Genomic DNA, 17,627 nt, shown 5'->3' on the forward strand with positions numbered 1-17,627 from the left:
TTTGTTTTTTTGGGTATTTTTAGTGTATTTCAAAATTTCAACTATGAATTCAATTTACCTACACATGAAAACTCCTGAATACAAATTTTGAAACAAATTTTATCGAAATACTAATTTTGGCCACGATACCTTGGATGCTGGCCCACTGAGCAACACTAGGAAATCGTGCACAAAATTGAAAGATACACATATACCAACACAATAATTAATATCAACAAAATGTAATTATTTTTCAAAAAGCTAAAAAATTTCTTTTTTATTATTATATTTTCCTTCCCGAAGACTACATTTACCCAATGAAAAAACCCTCGACTTCGAAAGATTCTGAAATAAATATTTCGTAATTATAGTAATCTCAAAAATAAATATTTCGTAATTACAATTTTTTCTAAAATTAATACCTAAGGATTATTTATACACGTAAAATTGGATATCAAAAAATGAAAACTTTTACGTAATAATAATGCAGAGTTCGCCCTAAGCATTCGCCCCCCTCTCACCAAATGAGATAAAATTTTAAATTTTGCGAATAAAATTATGTTTTGGCGAAAGTATTGGCGAATGATCTTTGCCACTGAACAGAAAAATATATATTTAACTATATCCTCAAAATTATGTCCAAATGAATTTTTCTAAACAAATCGGTATTTTTTATTCTATTACAGTAATTTTTGGTAGATGCGGCGCATAACCAATTATAATTCTTTCCAAATAATATAAGAATTCTAGCAAAATACTATAAAATAGTTTTCAATGGGAAAAAAATTAATCATAAAATATTGTTAAGATTTGCATTTGGCGAAGACTTTCGAAAATTGACGAATACTTTTGATATTTGGCTAATTTACTGGTTAATAATTTTAAATATTTAAATCGGACCCTCGAAATGCATTTTTCGTCTGCATTCACGGGTTCGAATCCCAGTAAAGGCTGGTCGATATGAATTACGATCATATCGACCAGCACCGATACTCGCACCGATCGCAGTAATGACGTAAATATATCCTCAGTGGTAGACAGATCATGGGTTAGAGCTCCCTTGACCGTCAGGCTAACCGTGAGAAATTCCAATACAATAAAAAATTTATCCCAATACTTGATCCAAGAGTTCCCTTGTCTTCCGGGTTGGGTTCAAAATTACAAGACTACGGAGTGAAACATTAGTAGTTGTAAATCCAAAATATTGGATCAGCTGATCAACGATGGTTATTTAATTAAAAAAAATTTAAATTTTTCCTAAAAAAAACGATGGCAGGCTTTAACATCTCTGTACCGGAGGTAAAATAACTGAGCTGAAAAAAAGGCAATATGATGTACATCTTTCACTCTTCAAACCCATGTTAGCTTATGTTTATCGAAAACTGAAATAGAACTGATTTCCTAAACGTTTTCACCGGCCGTAAGTTTCTTACGTCAGTCGCAAGCAACCGTCAAATCAAGTGGTAATAACGTCACAAGTGTTGGCACACACTCTCGATGGAAGGATGTGTTCTCCTTTCGGTCTCAGCACAAAATCCCTAAAATTAGATCTTTAGAGTGAATAGAATCGGGGAATAATGCTACAACTCTCTTCATTAAGATAGGGAAAACAATGTTCTCATATCTTTGATTTTAGAACATCATTTTTGATAGGAAAACAATCCTTTTGTAGCTTTGATTTAACGTTATTTCTGCAAGAAATTTGTTTTTCTTGTATCTTTGATTTAATATTAATTTCGATAGGAAAATAATGCTTTTGCAATTTATGTTCTACTATTATTTCGATGGGAAAACAATACTTTTGCATCTTTGACTTATTATAAGATCGATAGGGAAATAATGCTTTTGTAATCTGCGGTCTAAATATTATTTCGATGAAAAAAAATAATGCTTTTGGATCTTTTATTTAGTATCGTTCCTATTGCAGCTTAAATCTAACCAGCGGAATTTTCAACGATAATGGATTTGATTGGATTAATGTATTAGTCTTCACTCTTCAAGACTGTTTGCTGATCGGAAATTAATCCAATATGGAAGATTATTCACCGCAGGAGTGTCGCGGTTATTTAATGACTTTGCAAAGCACTTTATTAGCGGAATGCCAGCAGGTAACGGAACGGAGTGAATTTTCTCGAGCCAATATTATGGACGTTGGATGTTCGTACGGAGCTACAACGGCTCAAATATCAGAGTATTGGCCCCACAACCGCGAAGTCTTGGGAATTGATTCAAATAAAAACGCTATCAATTACGCGTTCACGTTCGTGGCTGATGAGAATATGGACTTCACGTACGCGAATATCGAGGACCAAAGTACTTTTGACCTGACGTGGGCTGCGAAATTTGATTGGATTTTCTCATCACAAGCTTTGTTCTTTGTGAGGGATCATGGAGCCGCCCTCAGAAATCTCATGTGGTGCATGAGACCTGGAGGAAAATGCTTTATCGCTGTTCCGGCTGCTAAACCAGCTGATTTTCATGTCGCAGCTAGAAAAGTATTAGCAGCTGATTGCTGGAAACAAGCTTTTGAAGTAAGTGGCTCTTTAAAATTATTCAATTAAATTATTCAATTAAATTTTTAAAAAAGTGTTTGAAGTAAGCAGCTCTTTAAAATTATTCAATTAAATTTTTAAAAAAATGTGTTTGAAGTAAGTGACTCTTTAAAATGATTCAATTAAATTTTTAAGAAAAATGTTTGAAGTAAGTGACTCTTTAAAATTACTCAACTAAGTTTTAAAAAAAAGTGTTTGAAGTAAGTGTCTCCTTAAAATTATTCAATTAAATTTTTAAGAAAAATGTTTGAAGTAAGTGACTCTTAAAAAGTATTCATTTAAATTTTTAAAAAAAAGTGTTTGAAGTAAGTGACTCTTTAAAATTATTCGATTAAATTTTAAAGAAAGTGTTTGAAGCAAGTGACTCTTTAAAATTACTCAACTAAGTTTAAAAAAAAGTGTTTGAAGTAAGTGGCTCTTTAAAATTATTCAATTAAATTTTGGAAAAAAGTGTTTGAAGTAAGTGTCTCTTTAAAATTATTCAATTAAATTTTTAAGAAAAATGTTTGAAGTAAGTGACTCTTAAAAAGTATTCATTTAAATTTTAAAGAAAGTGTTTGAAGTAAGTGAGTCTTTAAAATTACTCAACTAAGTTTTAAAAAAAAGTGTTTGAAGTAAGTGGCTCTTTAAAATTATTCAATTAAATTTTTAAAAAAATGTTTGATGTAAGTGATTCTATATTAAATTTTAAATTTAGGAACACATCCTTCCTTTAAAAATATTTTCTAGTATAGTATACATGAAACGTAAAAATCATAATTTTTTTTCCTAAAATGTAAAGAAAATTCATGTTTGATAGTTATGTTACTCTTATCAATAAAATTGTTTTAAATATATAACAATTATATTGTCGTTTATGAGTTAATTAGCACAAAAATTATGTATTTTTTGTTATAAAATATTTTTTCCCCTCATATTATTTTGGGTACTTATTCATTTTGTTGGTGTAAGCACTGAAAAAAAAAATTCATCTTTTTTCTTTAATTTTTGTTTTTAATTTGAATTAATAAAGAATTTAAAAATCAAAAATAAATAAATAGATACATAAAATTGCTGAATTTACTTGCGCCATTGAAATGGAAAAGTGCTTCATTTTACTCTTCGCTTCTCATTATTAATTTTCCTAAAATTTTGACTTAAACTTTATATGATTTGAAAGAAAGATTGTAAGACTAAACTGAATACTTAATGATCTTCAAAGCATGTGCTATTCGAACAACTTTAAAACTAAGAAAAATATAAAACATAGTTTCAAGTTCAAAACTAATAAAAATAATTTTAATTTTGAGCTTGAAACTATATTTCATATTTTTCTTAAATTTAAACGTGTTGAAACCTTAATTTCCTATAATGAAGGTCAGCATTTAACGTAGCAATATCCTTTATTCAAAAAAAAAACCTTTTTGTTAAATTTATAGAATCCAAACACTTATAACAAGCACCAAAAATATGAAATAGCAAATTGTAAGTCTGCAACATTTGCTTTGAATTTATTTTCCTTTTTTTTCCATTTATACTTTTACTGTCTGCAACAGGAAATTAGTCTAAAAATGGAAATTTTAACATGTTGAAATATAATTAATGTTCGACAAACTAAAATGATACAACGACCTTGCGTCGTTAATATTTTGTCGATCAATTTGCTTAACAACGTATTCAGCTACACTACAAAAGCTTAATGCACAGCGCTAAATTTGAAAGGTGTTCCATGATTGAAAAAGTTTGAAAGCCCTTGATTTAAAATATAGCTAATTTTTCTTTCTTTCTTTTTTTTTTGGTGGGGGGGTGAAATAATAGTTACAAGACTTTTTGTAGTGGTTTGAATTCATCAAAACGATGGCTTTGTGAGAAAAAGCATCAAAAGTCTTTTTTTTTCTTTGTTATCATTATTATCATTAACTTCTTTGAAATTAAACAACAAAAAAAACGATAATGAATTGGTAAATAAAATTTAAAGATTTAATGTAGACATTCGAAATTAAAAGAATCATTTTTTTTTTAAAATTCGTTTATTCATTTTGTGTTTAAAGTATTTTAATCTTTCATTATACCATTATTTTGTATTTTCTTATAACATAATTTAAATTACGACTATATTCCACCGTTTTAGTAAAATTTATATTCATGGATAACTCAGAGGTATGTATCAGCTCAGAGTGTTCGAATGGCAAGGACACCTGCGTAGCTCAGCCGCTCACTACTTTATTTAATCATTATAGTCTATAACGTTGCTTTGATGCAGAAAGTCTACTAAATCATTAGTTTCTTATTTAATCGCTAATCGACATTTTTACGAAAGCACATTTTATTAACACTATTAAATAGATGAGTTTGCGTGATTTTTTTGTGCAATTTTAATAAACGTTCTTTTTTTCAATGATTAGGAAGATCTCGGGATTTTTATACCATTCTCGAGAGAACAATATTTTCATAAAACATAAAGCGCAAGTCGAGACGTACACTGAGAAAAAAAGTATAGTTAAAACTACCAGAATATGGTAAAATTTACCATATTTCTGGCTTTATGGGAACACTAAAATTTTTACGGGAGCGCTTTATTAATGACTTTCAGTGAAATAAGCAACAAAACATGGTTTTATAATATGTTATAAAATTTGAAAAATGTCATAAAATTTGGTATTTTTTTCATGATATCTATTATGCTGATGGCTTTTTTTCGGTTAAATTAGCTTCTCAATTTTTTTATTTTTTACTCAATGTGTGGTAATGAGAACTATAATTTTGAAAACCAGAATTTTCGGTGAACCGTTACCATATGAACGGAAAAATTTACAAATAAATGGTTTAAATATTATGTAATTTTGGGTTTTTACTTTTTACCTAAAATTATGTTTTACTAGAAATATGATTACCATGCAGTACAGTTATTTAATCAGAATTTCCTTACTCCGTGTACTACCAGTATTATGATTTATGAAATTAAAAAAAAATTGAAAGATTGTTAACATTTCGTTTACCGCATTTCTGTTCTGAAAATAAATTTGACCCACAGGGAAAGATATGTGACCTTTTTATTAAATAAACACAGAGAAAAAAACTTAGGTAAAATTACCGTTTTTGTATGGTTATGACATTTCTGGTTTAAAAAAGAAATAAATAAATTTTTAAAAAAAAATTAAAAAAATATGCGGTATTTAAAACATTTATTCTGTAATGTTTTGTTCGTATGGTTACCACATATTAGTAAGGATACAGAACTGAAAAGTAAATTTAACTTAATATATGATAATAAGTGGTTTTTATGCCGCGCGCAAAGACAATTAGATAAAATTACAGTATTTTATCACATTTGCTACCAAACAGCATGTTAATAAAACCATATTTTGTTGTAAATTTTACCAAAAGTCATTACCAAAGCTCTTCCGTAAAAATTACCTAGCTTTTTGATGTTCCCATAATGCCAGAAGAACTCTAAATTTTATCATATTCTGGTAGTTTTGACCATACTTTTGCTTTCAGTGATAATACGAAATAGCATTTAAAAAATGTAATGACGACATATTGAATACAAAAATATTTATTCGAATTAGTGTAAATATACAATTAGTTTATGTTGCAAGCAGTGGCGCACAGAGGGGGGGGGATAAATAGGGCAAGGGCCCTAGGCACCCAGCCTTCGGGGCATGCATTCGATGACTAATGGCAGTAAAACTATACCACGATTATTTTTAAGTCATTAAAATTTTAACTTTAAAATTTTAACATATAAATATAATAATAAGATTTTAGAGTGAATATTATTTACTCTTTAAGAAAAAACTTATGTAAACTTGTTGGAAATAATAAATTCTCTACCACAGAATTTTTTAACCTTACAGGTTTTTCGATTATAGATTACAAGGTTTACGAGAGATTTTTTTTTCATGATTAATAATTATATTTGTATCCAATCAATAATCCATAATTTATTTAACACTTAGATTGCTTATACAAAATTATTTACGTAAAATGCCAATGAAAAAAGTAGCAAGAAAAATTCAATAACAATATAGTAAATAAATTATGAAAAGAATATACATTTACGAAAAATTCTATTAGCATTTCTCATCGTGCTTTTCAGTTCAAAATAAAATACTGTCCGAAGACGGTTATAAAATAAAAAATATCTGTCATTCATCAAAGTTAAAAAAATTGTGAACTTTGTGCTGTATCTAAAAACAAAATAATGTTTTAAAAAAATAGTACCGCATAAACAGATGTACTATAGTTTTTGTTGGATAATTTAAAAGTTTACACCCTTACCAAAACATCGAATAGAGTTCTGTGTTTGAATCCCAAGCGAAAAAATTCCAATTTTCGCATATGAAATTATATGATGCGTTTGAATTAAATAAATAAATTTGTGTATCGAATCATATTTTCATATGAATTAAGATCGGATAATATAAAAATAGCAAGTTTCATTATGTGCCTAAAATTTAGCATTACGTACACATAAACATTTATACATGTTGAACAATATTGGTTCATGATGTCCCTGATTCAAACGTTGCAAAAGGTCGGTATCATAATTTTCTAGAGGCTATAGGCAATCGCAATTTGGGACCTTTTACTTTTTATTAGTGTTTTCTTCCTAATTCTTTTCCTTTTTGTTATTACGTATTTCCACGTTAACATTTCCAAACTTAAGAAATTAGCAATAATATCAACAAAAAAGTGTAGAAACTTTAGATTGACCTAGATTTTTTTGTTGTTCCTATTCCTCTTCAAGGCCTCAGTTATTAAAAATTAAAAAGTAAAAAAAAATCACTAAGTGTTTTGAATTCAATTTTTTCATAAAACAAATAATATTTCATAATTCATGAAATAAAAGCCATAATTAAATATATAATAGAAGATACTGAAGCTGTAAGATATTACTCGATTAAAAACTTCATTCGCGTCAAAAATATGCAAACTGGAAACAACAGTCGACACGTTTCAAGCGCTCAAAAATAGGCAGCTATTTTCAAAACTTGCCAGACTTTGATGAGAAGAAACAATAGTGATTGAAGAGAAAAAAAAGTTTACTTTTGTTTCTCCTCATTCACGTCTGACAAGTCTTGAAAAGGGGCACCTATTTTTGAGCGCTTTGCCGACTGTTATTTCCAGTTTGTATATTTTTGAAGTTAATGAAGTTTTTAATCAAGTGAAAGCCATGATTATTAATTTTGAGAAATGTCAATCAATTCATTAACAAGGTAAGAAAGATTATGCAATTAAACATTACTCATAATTATTATGATTTTATTATTATTATTATTTATTATGATTACTTATTTTTATTAGAGACACCCCTGTGTAGTAAAGTGACTGATGCACGTTAAATCTGTCGAGTCGCAAAAATCCTCCAGGTTCCCATAACAAATCAAAACCTCTGGGGTTACTGGATTGGAGATCGATCGTTCTCTGATTCAAGTCAAAATTACGATCTGAGGATGAATGAATGGATATATGAATGGGTCCGCCCTATAAACGGGTGCGACGTATGGTGTGGCAGAAGTCGAATTCTTGGCCCTAGATGGAGCCGCTGGAAAACAAGAACAATCTTACCCCCTCTGCCTAAACAGGCATATGTCAACAACATTTATTTTTATTATGATTGCAAATTCCATGTATTAACTCATAAAATATTTATTTCAGCCCATCTCTGATTTGGTATCAGATATGACAGAAAACAATTGCAATAGGCTTTGGTTCCACCACCCCCATGCAGACAGAGTCTATTCAGCTCTCTTAGAACAGGTTGGATACCAAATTCTGCACACAAAGCTCTTCGACTTCCGTTACATTTTCTCCTCTGGTGATGAATACAAAGGTGAACAATTCATTCATGAAAACAGATACAATATAGCAGCAAAGTTTCAATGCCAATATAAAATTCATAACGTATTATAATTCTAATATTGATGTAATGTAACATTTTTGTTCTCTGGCGGTGTACCGTGCGCAAAATAAAAAACCGATCGTCACGTTCTGGGACTCAATCTTAATGGTTCGAACGGGTGATCTCAAATATGGTAATTAATTATTGCAGACGATAATTTAAATTACGAAATCATGCACAAAAACGTACTTTCCCTGAATAAACATACTTTTTTCGATATATTTGGATTTCTAACCCCCAAATTATAGGGGTTAGTAGCAATCTTGGAAATAGGTTCCCAATAGTTTGGTCAAGAGAGAGATCCAAAGTTTGGATCTCTTAATGTTAATTTTATTTTGTTCATATTTTGCTATATATCGAGAACTTTTTAACTGAGTTGAAAATTTTTTGCACAAATTATGAAATTCGTTCGTCCAAAGATAATTCCATGCAAAATGCAAATGTTTGTAAATTTGTATTATTTTTCATAATTTTATTCAGTAATAATCGAAAAAAATTTTGAATTATAAGGTATACAATTTTTTCAATCATCGGTCGAATAGTTTCTGAGAAATCGAATTTTAAAAAAATAGTATGTTTAAAATTGGATTTCTCAGGAACTATTCGACAGATTTCTATCGAATTTTACATTTCGCCATTTGAAATTACGTACTGTAAAATGACGCAAAAATTTCATAACTTACAATTCGAAATTTTTTCGATTCTTACTAAATTACGTAATAAAAATTAATAAATATTTACTAAAATTGATTTTTTGCATGGAATTATATTTGTACAAACGAAGTTTATAACTGTTTTGCAAAAATTTTTCAATTCGCTTAAAAAGTTCTAGAGTTATAATGAAATACGCATGAAGACGAAGTAACATTAAGAGATCCAAACTTAGCACACCTCTCCAGACTAAACTATGGGGACCCTATTTCTCAAATTGAAACTACCCCCTATATCTTGGGGGTCAGAAATCCAAATCCGTCTAAAAAAAGACATGTTTATTCAGTGAAAGTACGTTTTTGTGTCTGATTTTGCATCTTAAAATTATCGTCTGCGCTTATTGATTAGCATATTTGAAGTCACCCTCTCAAATCATTAAGATTGAATAATAAGAACGTGAAATCCGATCATTAGATCAAAATTTATTAAGGGAGGTCAGATTATTTATTTACTTTTAATTTTTATTTATTTATTTATTTATTTATTCCGCACTGTACACAACTTTTTGATAAGAATGGAAATGAATATAAAGTTACGGTAATGAATATGAAGTTACGTAATGAATATTAAGATAATTTAAAGGTGGCGAATTCATTTATGAAATCTTTCATAATACAAGAGAACTTAATTCCAAAATAAATTCATACAGTATAATAATTCTATATTGTATTTTTTCTTCAGATAATGAATATAAGGGTAACGATTTCATTTATCAAACCTCACATAACATGGGAAAACTTATTTCCAAATTAAATTTATACTATGCAACAATTCTAATAGTAATGAAATATTATTGTATAGAACGTTTAACCTTCTGATAATCTTAAAGGTGGTGAGTTAATTTATGAAATCTTTCATAATACAAGAGAACTTAATTCCAAAATAAATTCATATAGTATAATAACTCTAATATTGTATTTTTTCTTCAGCCGATGAATATAAAGGTAACGAATTCATTTATCAAATTACACATTACATGGGAAAATTATTTCCAAAATAAATTTATAATATATAACAATTCTAAGTAATGAAATATTATTGTATATAACGTTTAACCGTCTGATAACCTTTAAAGTGCTGAAATGATTTATGAAAACCCACAATAAATAAGAAATCCTAATACCAAAAGAAATCATCTCCAATAATTACTCTAATTTCAATAAAATAGTATTGTATATTTTCACTTCTGGTGATGATTATATAGATAACAAATACATCTATGAAATTGGCCATAATATTCGAAAATTTAAATCCCAAATAAAATTCTTATCCTAAAATAATTATTAAATATTACCGTATATTATATTTTAACCTCTTGCAATAAATATAAAGGTAACGAATTCATTAATAAAATAATTAATTATATAATAAATCTTAATACTAAAAAAGGTAAAAATTCCTTATATTAATAATATTTCAAGTTTTCATGGAAATATTATAATACATTACATTTTCTCCCCTGACAATAAGAATATGAAGGATTCATAATTCATCCTTTACGCAAGAAAGCTTAATTTCAAAATAAAATCCGTATCATATATAATTTATTAATCGTATAGAAATATGAGAAAAACATTTTTTATTTAAACACTTTCATAATTTTATCAAAGATCTACAATTAAACAGTCTCTCTTAAATTTCTCAAGCAAGCTGAGCATAAACTAATTTAATTGAAATTCCATATTAATTTCTAAAATGACTCTTCGTTATTTTATTCAATTTTTAAATATTTATAACCCAATTTCATAACGAGTATAAAGTTCTGAACTAATTAGATATGAAAAAAATTTAAAACTAGAGAGCTAGCTATTTTATTCTTTTACTTCAATTTATAGTAAACTTTTTTAAGACCCCTTATACTTAAATCAAGCTTTAAACAATACTAAATTCCTACCTTAATATTTCCTATTTGTTATAAATTTATATTCTTCTAATAATATATTGTTTACTATATACATAATTGAATATTTATTTTACTTTTTTAACAAAAATATTTTAATAAAAAGATAAACCTTTTTTTGGTACAAAAATGTTGCATGTTACCAAATCAATTTATATAGAACATTATTCTGCTACAAAATAATTTATATTAAGAACTATGGTGATTTAATATAATATGTACTAGTGGCCTAAGCCCCTGTTCGCTGACACACCAGCACCCAAAAATTGCTATGTAACCTCATATGGTTCACTTTGCAAACCTAGTTCGATTCGCTCGCTACTTAGTTAAATCCATTTAAAATGTATTCTAGCATAGAATCTTAAGTATTTAAATCAATGTTCAAATCTTTAAAACTAATTCTTCTATAAAAAAAATTATATATTTCAGTCGATAATAAGTTATTTAAATAAAAAATTTAATTGAAATAAATGACTTGCTATTAAAAATTCACTACTTCGTTCAAAACAGACTTATAACTTTCAAAACTTCAAGATATCACTATTAAGCCANATTTCGCGTTACCCAGTGGGCACCTGTGAACCAAAGTCACGGAGGCGAGCAACATCGCCCACGCCACACTGCCACAAACCCGTTTATAGGGTGGGCCACACATTCACACATCATTCACACACACAACAGAGGACAGCACAAAGAGAGAGAGAAACATCCATGCCTAGAGCGGGATTCGAACCCGCAGCCTATGGCTTCGCAGTCAGGCACGCTAACCGCTCTGCCACCTGGCCGGCAATCCTCAAAACTAATTCCTCTGTAAAAAAAATTACAATTATCAGTCGATAATAAATTATTTAAATAAAAAATTTTATTGAAATAAATGACTCGCTATTAAAAATTCACTACTTTGTTCAAAACAGAGTTATAACTTTCAAAACTTCAAGATATCATTATTAAGCTATTATTATTATTATAATTATTATTGTTGTAATTATTATAATTATTCTAATTATTATTATTATAACTATTATTATTATTATAACTATTATTATTATAACTATTATTATTATTATTATTATTATTAAATCTGCATACGCATAGTTAAAACATAGAACATTATTTTGTTTGTTGATATGAACTATTTATTTTTGGCCCTTCAATTCTCCCCAAAATCACGGCTCAGATTGTTTCAGCATTTCGTTGTTCACGCAGGAAAAAAATATTTCATTAAGAAATTTGTAAGCGTACGTTTACGCTTCACCCGCTTCATATTTCATATTATTCGCAGCCTTCGTATAGTGTGTTCAGTAATCACTAATCACTTGCTTTTTTTTATTTTGTCGAAAATGAATTTCAAAAGATAGTAGACACATGGGGGAATCGCAAATTGAAATTTTAGTGAAGAGAAAACAAAAACGCTATTGAAATCTAACACTGTGAGGAAAAAAAGGAAAGGAAAACATCAAAACCTGACTGAAGAACAAAATAGCGATTATTATAAATACCTCCTAACTTCATCTCAACCTTGTTTTGATATATTTCATTCCAATTTACTCGCTAGTTCCTCACAGATTTTGATAGCACACTTGTTTCTTCCTTGCTTACACATTCATTTTCAAAATTATGTATATTTCTTGTCATCTTCAGTTTTGGACAACGAATTTAAAAACCAGATATTAAGAACTCTGACAAATTAACAGCCTCTGCTTTTAAATGAAAGTGATTCATTTTATCAGCAAAATGCTGCGAAAACTATTAAAACGAAGAATGTCGTAAAAAAAAGAATCAATACACTTTTATCAAAATTAACAAAAATTAAATATCAATTATACTTAAAATTATAGATTTTGAACGATTGATTTTTGAATTGGCTAAAAGAAAAGGGATACTACATTCTTTAATCATTTAACCTACTTTGATCTTTCTAAAAGAATGAACTTCCCTTACTTCAAATAAAATTTTCAAGATTCTTTAATTTTCCTGCTGAGTTTGAGGATAGGAAAACTTAAAATATATAACATAAATTTTTAGGAATCGCATAATGTTTGCAGTACAAAGTAATTCTCTGAAATCACAGACTTAGATTAACAATCTTCCTTTCAAGCGTGTTTTATTCTTTTCTTAGTACATACAAATTAACTTCAGTAAAATATTTATTTAGCGAAAGTTTCTATTTAACTTGAATATCCAACTACTCGAAATTTAATTAAAATTAAATTGCATTCCAAGTGTTAAATAAAGTGCATCTAATGTTGAAATTCCTTCGCTATCTTATGGAATGTTGGAAATTGTTTTAGCAGAAGTTAACATGTTTATAACGTTGAACGTAAGATATATCCGAAATTTTGCAATAGTATGTTTTCGTTTTGATGGAATGGCAAAATGAAGGTAAATTACACATCCAGTGGTCGGAAGTAGTCCTCTACAAATAGTGAAACCATTGTAGTCGCTACCTTTTTTCGTAGTTTATAGTGCAGTGTGCTATTTTTTTTAAAAGTAGTGTAATGAGTAGTGATACAGAAAACAGTAGTTTGTAGTGGTTCCTGGCAACTACTTTTAATGTTAGTTTAGAAAAGAAACACGGTTCTAACGCAACTAATTTTTAGAATTTGATGGGTGCAAATTTTCTCGTACGGAGTTTTTCATCCCTTTTAGGTCAATAGAATGAATACCTAGCGTGCTTAAGAACTAAACACTCGGAGTTCCCCTCCCGACTGACCATCCAACCGCAACATCTGCTCTTGCACCCCAGAGCCCAAGGTAAAAAAAAACTGTAATGGACACAGCAAGGCCTTGGCCCTCCATGGGGCTGTCGTGCCACTGAGGTTATTTTTTTATTAAGGAAAATATTGCAACTTGAATTGGCATCAGGAACAGAACTCCGAAGAAAGTCTGAGCACTCTAGTCAGTCGGAAAGAGATCAGAAGTGGATTGGTAATTAATTTTGACTGAAAACTGCGACATAAATTCTATTGAGATTCGACATAAATTCTATGAGAAAACAATTCAAACATATACTGCCATCTATCACAGAGCAATTTCAGCGCTGTAATTAGTCGGGAAATGGTCAAAATTTCGATTTTTCTACTTGTGGCAGTATAGAAACGAATAAAATTTGCATTGTCATCTTGCATGGAGATCCAAAAGAATGTGTTTCCCATTTGGAAAAGAATTGTAATTTCGATTGCAAGATTCTATCTTTACAGATAAGTAAGTTAATAAAAGTACAGTAAAATAAAGCAAAAAAGAAAACAAATAAATAAGATGAATTATGGGCGTATTTCATTCATTAAATTTTTTTTCGAATGAAATACTGCAGGGAGCGATAGTTTTGAGTTATGTTTTTCTGTTTTAACTTTTTCTGTAAGTGAAATTTCTCAAAACCTTTCTCCTTGCTGTGCAAGGCAAAATTTGATAAAATAGTAACTCAAATAAATTTGATAAAAATATTTAAAGTATCTTCGAACTTAATAACAGCTCATGTTTTGTGTTAAATACTATTTACATATTACGATTTTTGCTGCATATAACAGGGTGCGTAGTCAAATTTTTCAACAGAAAATAAGCACCTTTTAAGCACTTTTCAAGCACTCAAAAATATTTTTATGCTCTTTAAAAAAATATATAATTAGGCAGGGTTTTGAAGTTTTTGACAATTGACGGTTTTATCCGGATTTAACCTTCATGTCAAAGTAAAAAACTAGTTTTGCAGGCATAGTTGATTCATAAAACTAATGACGATTTCATACTCTAAGGACCGACGGTACGCCGAAATAGTTTGGGGTTGAATTAATTGTGAAAACATTAAATAGAACAACATGAACAGTGCGTTTTTGCATAATACGTGGCGAAAATAAACAGGGTAAAAGAAAAATTAAGCATTTTTTAAAAACACCCAATGAAAAAAGCACCTTTAAGGGCTTTTAAAAAACGATAACCGAAAGTAAGCACCTTTAAGCACTTTTTAAAAATACTACGCACCCTGTATAATAATAACTATATCAGTAATTAAAGTTTTATATTCCTCGTTGTTGCGACGGTCTACAAAATAACACACTCATTTACACTATTACTCATTGGTATTCTAATGAATTCACTTTTTTGTTATTATTATTTTTGACTTTCTCTATATTTTTTTCCGATGCTTTCTCTTCTGTTTATTTAGCCTGTCTACGAAGCTTGATACGAAAACCTCTTCAGTATGTGCCAACAGAAAAGTCGGAGAGTTTTCTGAAAGAATTCCAAAAAACTGCAATGAAAAAAGCTAAGAAGACTCCAGGCGGATCCGTCATTTGGAACCTTAAGTATGTTCTGGTTCTTGCCAAGAGACCCGAACAGTAAAAATAAAACTCTAAAGAAACTCTTCACACAAAAACTTTCATATATTTCATTTTCTTTATTCTTAGATATTAAATATCATTTTATGTTTCTATAATTTGTGTCTCTCAATGTTTTGCAGTTGTTGTAACCCAGCTTCACTCCTAACAATATAAAAAAAAAAAAAAACCGTTATGAAGGAAACTTACGAATTTTTCAGAACTTACAAACAATGGTCATGAAAAAAAAGTGTTCTAATATGCATCATTTTATTCAAAATTGCAACTAATTTAACACTTTTTTGAATAGTATTATTTTTAGGAATTCTATATTTGCAACTTACATAGATTCCACTAAATCCTCTTTTTATAAAAATAAAAATATATATAAAAAAAATACAATATGGCAAGAAGACATTTCTATTAATTATATTTTCCAGTGGAGTTTTTTCATAATTTGCAAACAAAAAGAATTTTTTTTTTGTGGCTTTTTAATTGCAATAGAATTATTTAGTTTTGAATTAACATGAAAAATTCATCCCAGTTAAAAATAGAATTCATTTATTTATAACAAAAGAAAATAGAATTAAATGGAGAAAAAAATGGCACGGTACAGCAAAATATTTCAAAAATTAACTTTAACAAATTTTTTAAAAAATATTTCAGTATAAAAGAGTTAAAACAAGAAGAAAAAACAGTTTTTTCAGAAAATGAATAGAATTAAGAAATCGTTTTCAATTAAAGTTGTCTTATAGGAGGAATGAGCAACATCAATATAATTTTTGAAAAAAAAATCCAAGTTGCAGAAAATTTTAAAGTGAATTTTAATGAATTTGATTGCAGGTTTATCTATCTTCACAATTGGCTACCTTCAAGCAGGAGAAATTTGTTTATACATTTTGTGGCATTTGTTTATACCACAATTCGCCTGCCAATCAGGTTCGTCGCTTGCAGGTATCCTATTAAATCTTATCCGAAAACCGATTCAGCGTGTTGATAAACTAAGCGTAAGACCTGTAAGATTGACATGCCGGACACAACCACATTATTAGGCTGATTAAAGTAACATATTCTTCTTCCTGCAATGCGGGTTCGTAAGTATAGCTATGACGTGTTAGGTTAGTTTAAATAAAATATCTCATTAGTATTCTTTACTTTGATTTAGTTTATAAAAGTTTGAACACAATTTTTTAAATTTTGTATAGTATAAGAAAATAGAAATTAACAACACCCTAAAAGAGGTAATACTGAAAAAAAATTTTTAACTCAGTTTAAATATTAGCACTTATTGCTAAAAAGAGGTAATACTGTAAAAAAAAAATTAAATTAACACAGAAAAGTGCTAATATTTTAAAAAAAGGAGAAAATAAATATATATATTTTTTTTTAAATCTTGGAGGGAAAATAAAAAGCATATTGATGCCTCACTTTCTTACAATTTTTTTTATAACCTAACTTTTGATGAAAAAACTTTCATTTACACTTTTTAATATGCTGATAAACGTAAGAGTGTATTTTTAAAAATAATTTTTTTATTATTATTTACAATTAAAACCATTCAATTTCAGCAGTTTGAACAACAAAAAAATTAGAAGTTTCCATACGTTTTGTACTAGAAATATTCTTCTTTTTTTTTCCAATGATACAAATAGTTTTTGTCAGAAATTTTTTTTTTCTGCAATTTTTTTGAAAACTTTTTTTTAAATCCTTCATTTAATATCTAGTCAATTCTATCTTAAAGAGCAATGCCTAATTTCAAAATCATGCCAACAAAATTTACATTTTTATCTAAAAGGATTCAGTAAATCAACTCTTAAATTCAAAATCTTCAAATTAATATTTTATAAAAAAAAAAAATTCAAATGTTGTTGCATGCTCTTGAACTTAGAAAAAAATTACTTTTTTATAATATTGAAAAAAAGTCAAGAAAATATACTCTTTTTTTTTTGTCACTTAAAACCTATATCATGCCCTACCTTTTTAATTGTGGTATCAATTTGTATGGTGTTCTTCCCGTTGTTTGATACAGATTTTCTGCTTGTTTTGCCACGTTTTCTATGTGAACAATGCATTGTCTGCACACACTATTTTTTTTTAATACTTTAAATTATTGTTTTTAAATGCACTGCATAGAAGTACAGAGAGGGAAAGTTAAAGTATAAATTTCCATAGTTCACATCATTGCATTAAAAAAAGAGGAGGAATGCAAAAACTTGCTTGAAAAAAAAAATTGAAAAAATTTAGAATAAAACTATCATTGACACACAGTCTAATAAAAAGAGGTTTTA

General features: G+C 28.4%; 1 protein-coding gene across 1 annotated transcript; it reads left to right on the top strand.

The window, feature by feature from the left end:
• The first annotated feature begins 1,410 nt into the window (after positions 1-1,410).
• LOC107441585 (juvenile hormone acid O-methyltransferase) lies at positions 1,411-15,458 on the top strand. Its single transcript, XM_043051291.2, has 3 exons — positions 1,411-2,510; positions 8,175-8,349; positions 15,189-15,458. The coding sequence occupies exons 1-3, from the start codon at positions 2,010-2,012 to the stop codon at positions 15,362-15,364; spliced, it is 852 nt and encodes a 283-aa protein (XP_042907225.1). The 5' UTR covers positions 1,411-2,009; the 3' UTR covers positions 15,365-15,458.
• The last annotated feature ends 2,169 nt before the right edge of the window (positions 15,459-17,627 follow it).

This window comes from Parasteatoda tepidariorum, chromosome 2 (genome assembly GCF_043381705.1).
Source record: "Parasteatoda tepidariorum isolate YZ-2023 chromosome 2, CAS_Ptep_4.0, whole genome shotgun sequence".
Taxonomy (NCBI): domain Eukaryota; kingdom Metazoa; phylum Arthropoda; class Arachnida; order Araneae; family Theridiidae; genus Parasteatoda; species Parasteatoda tepidariorum.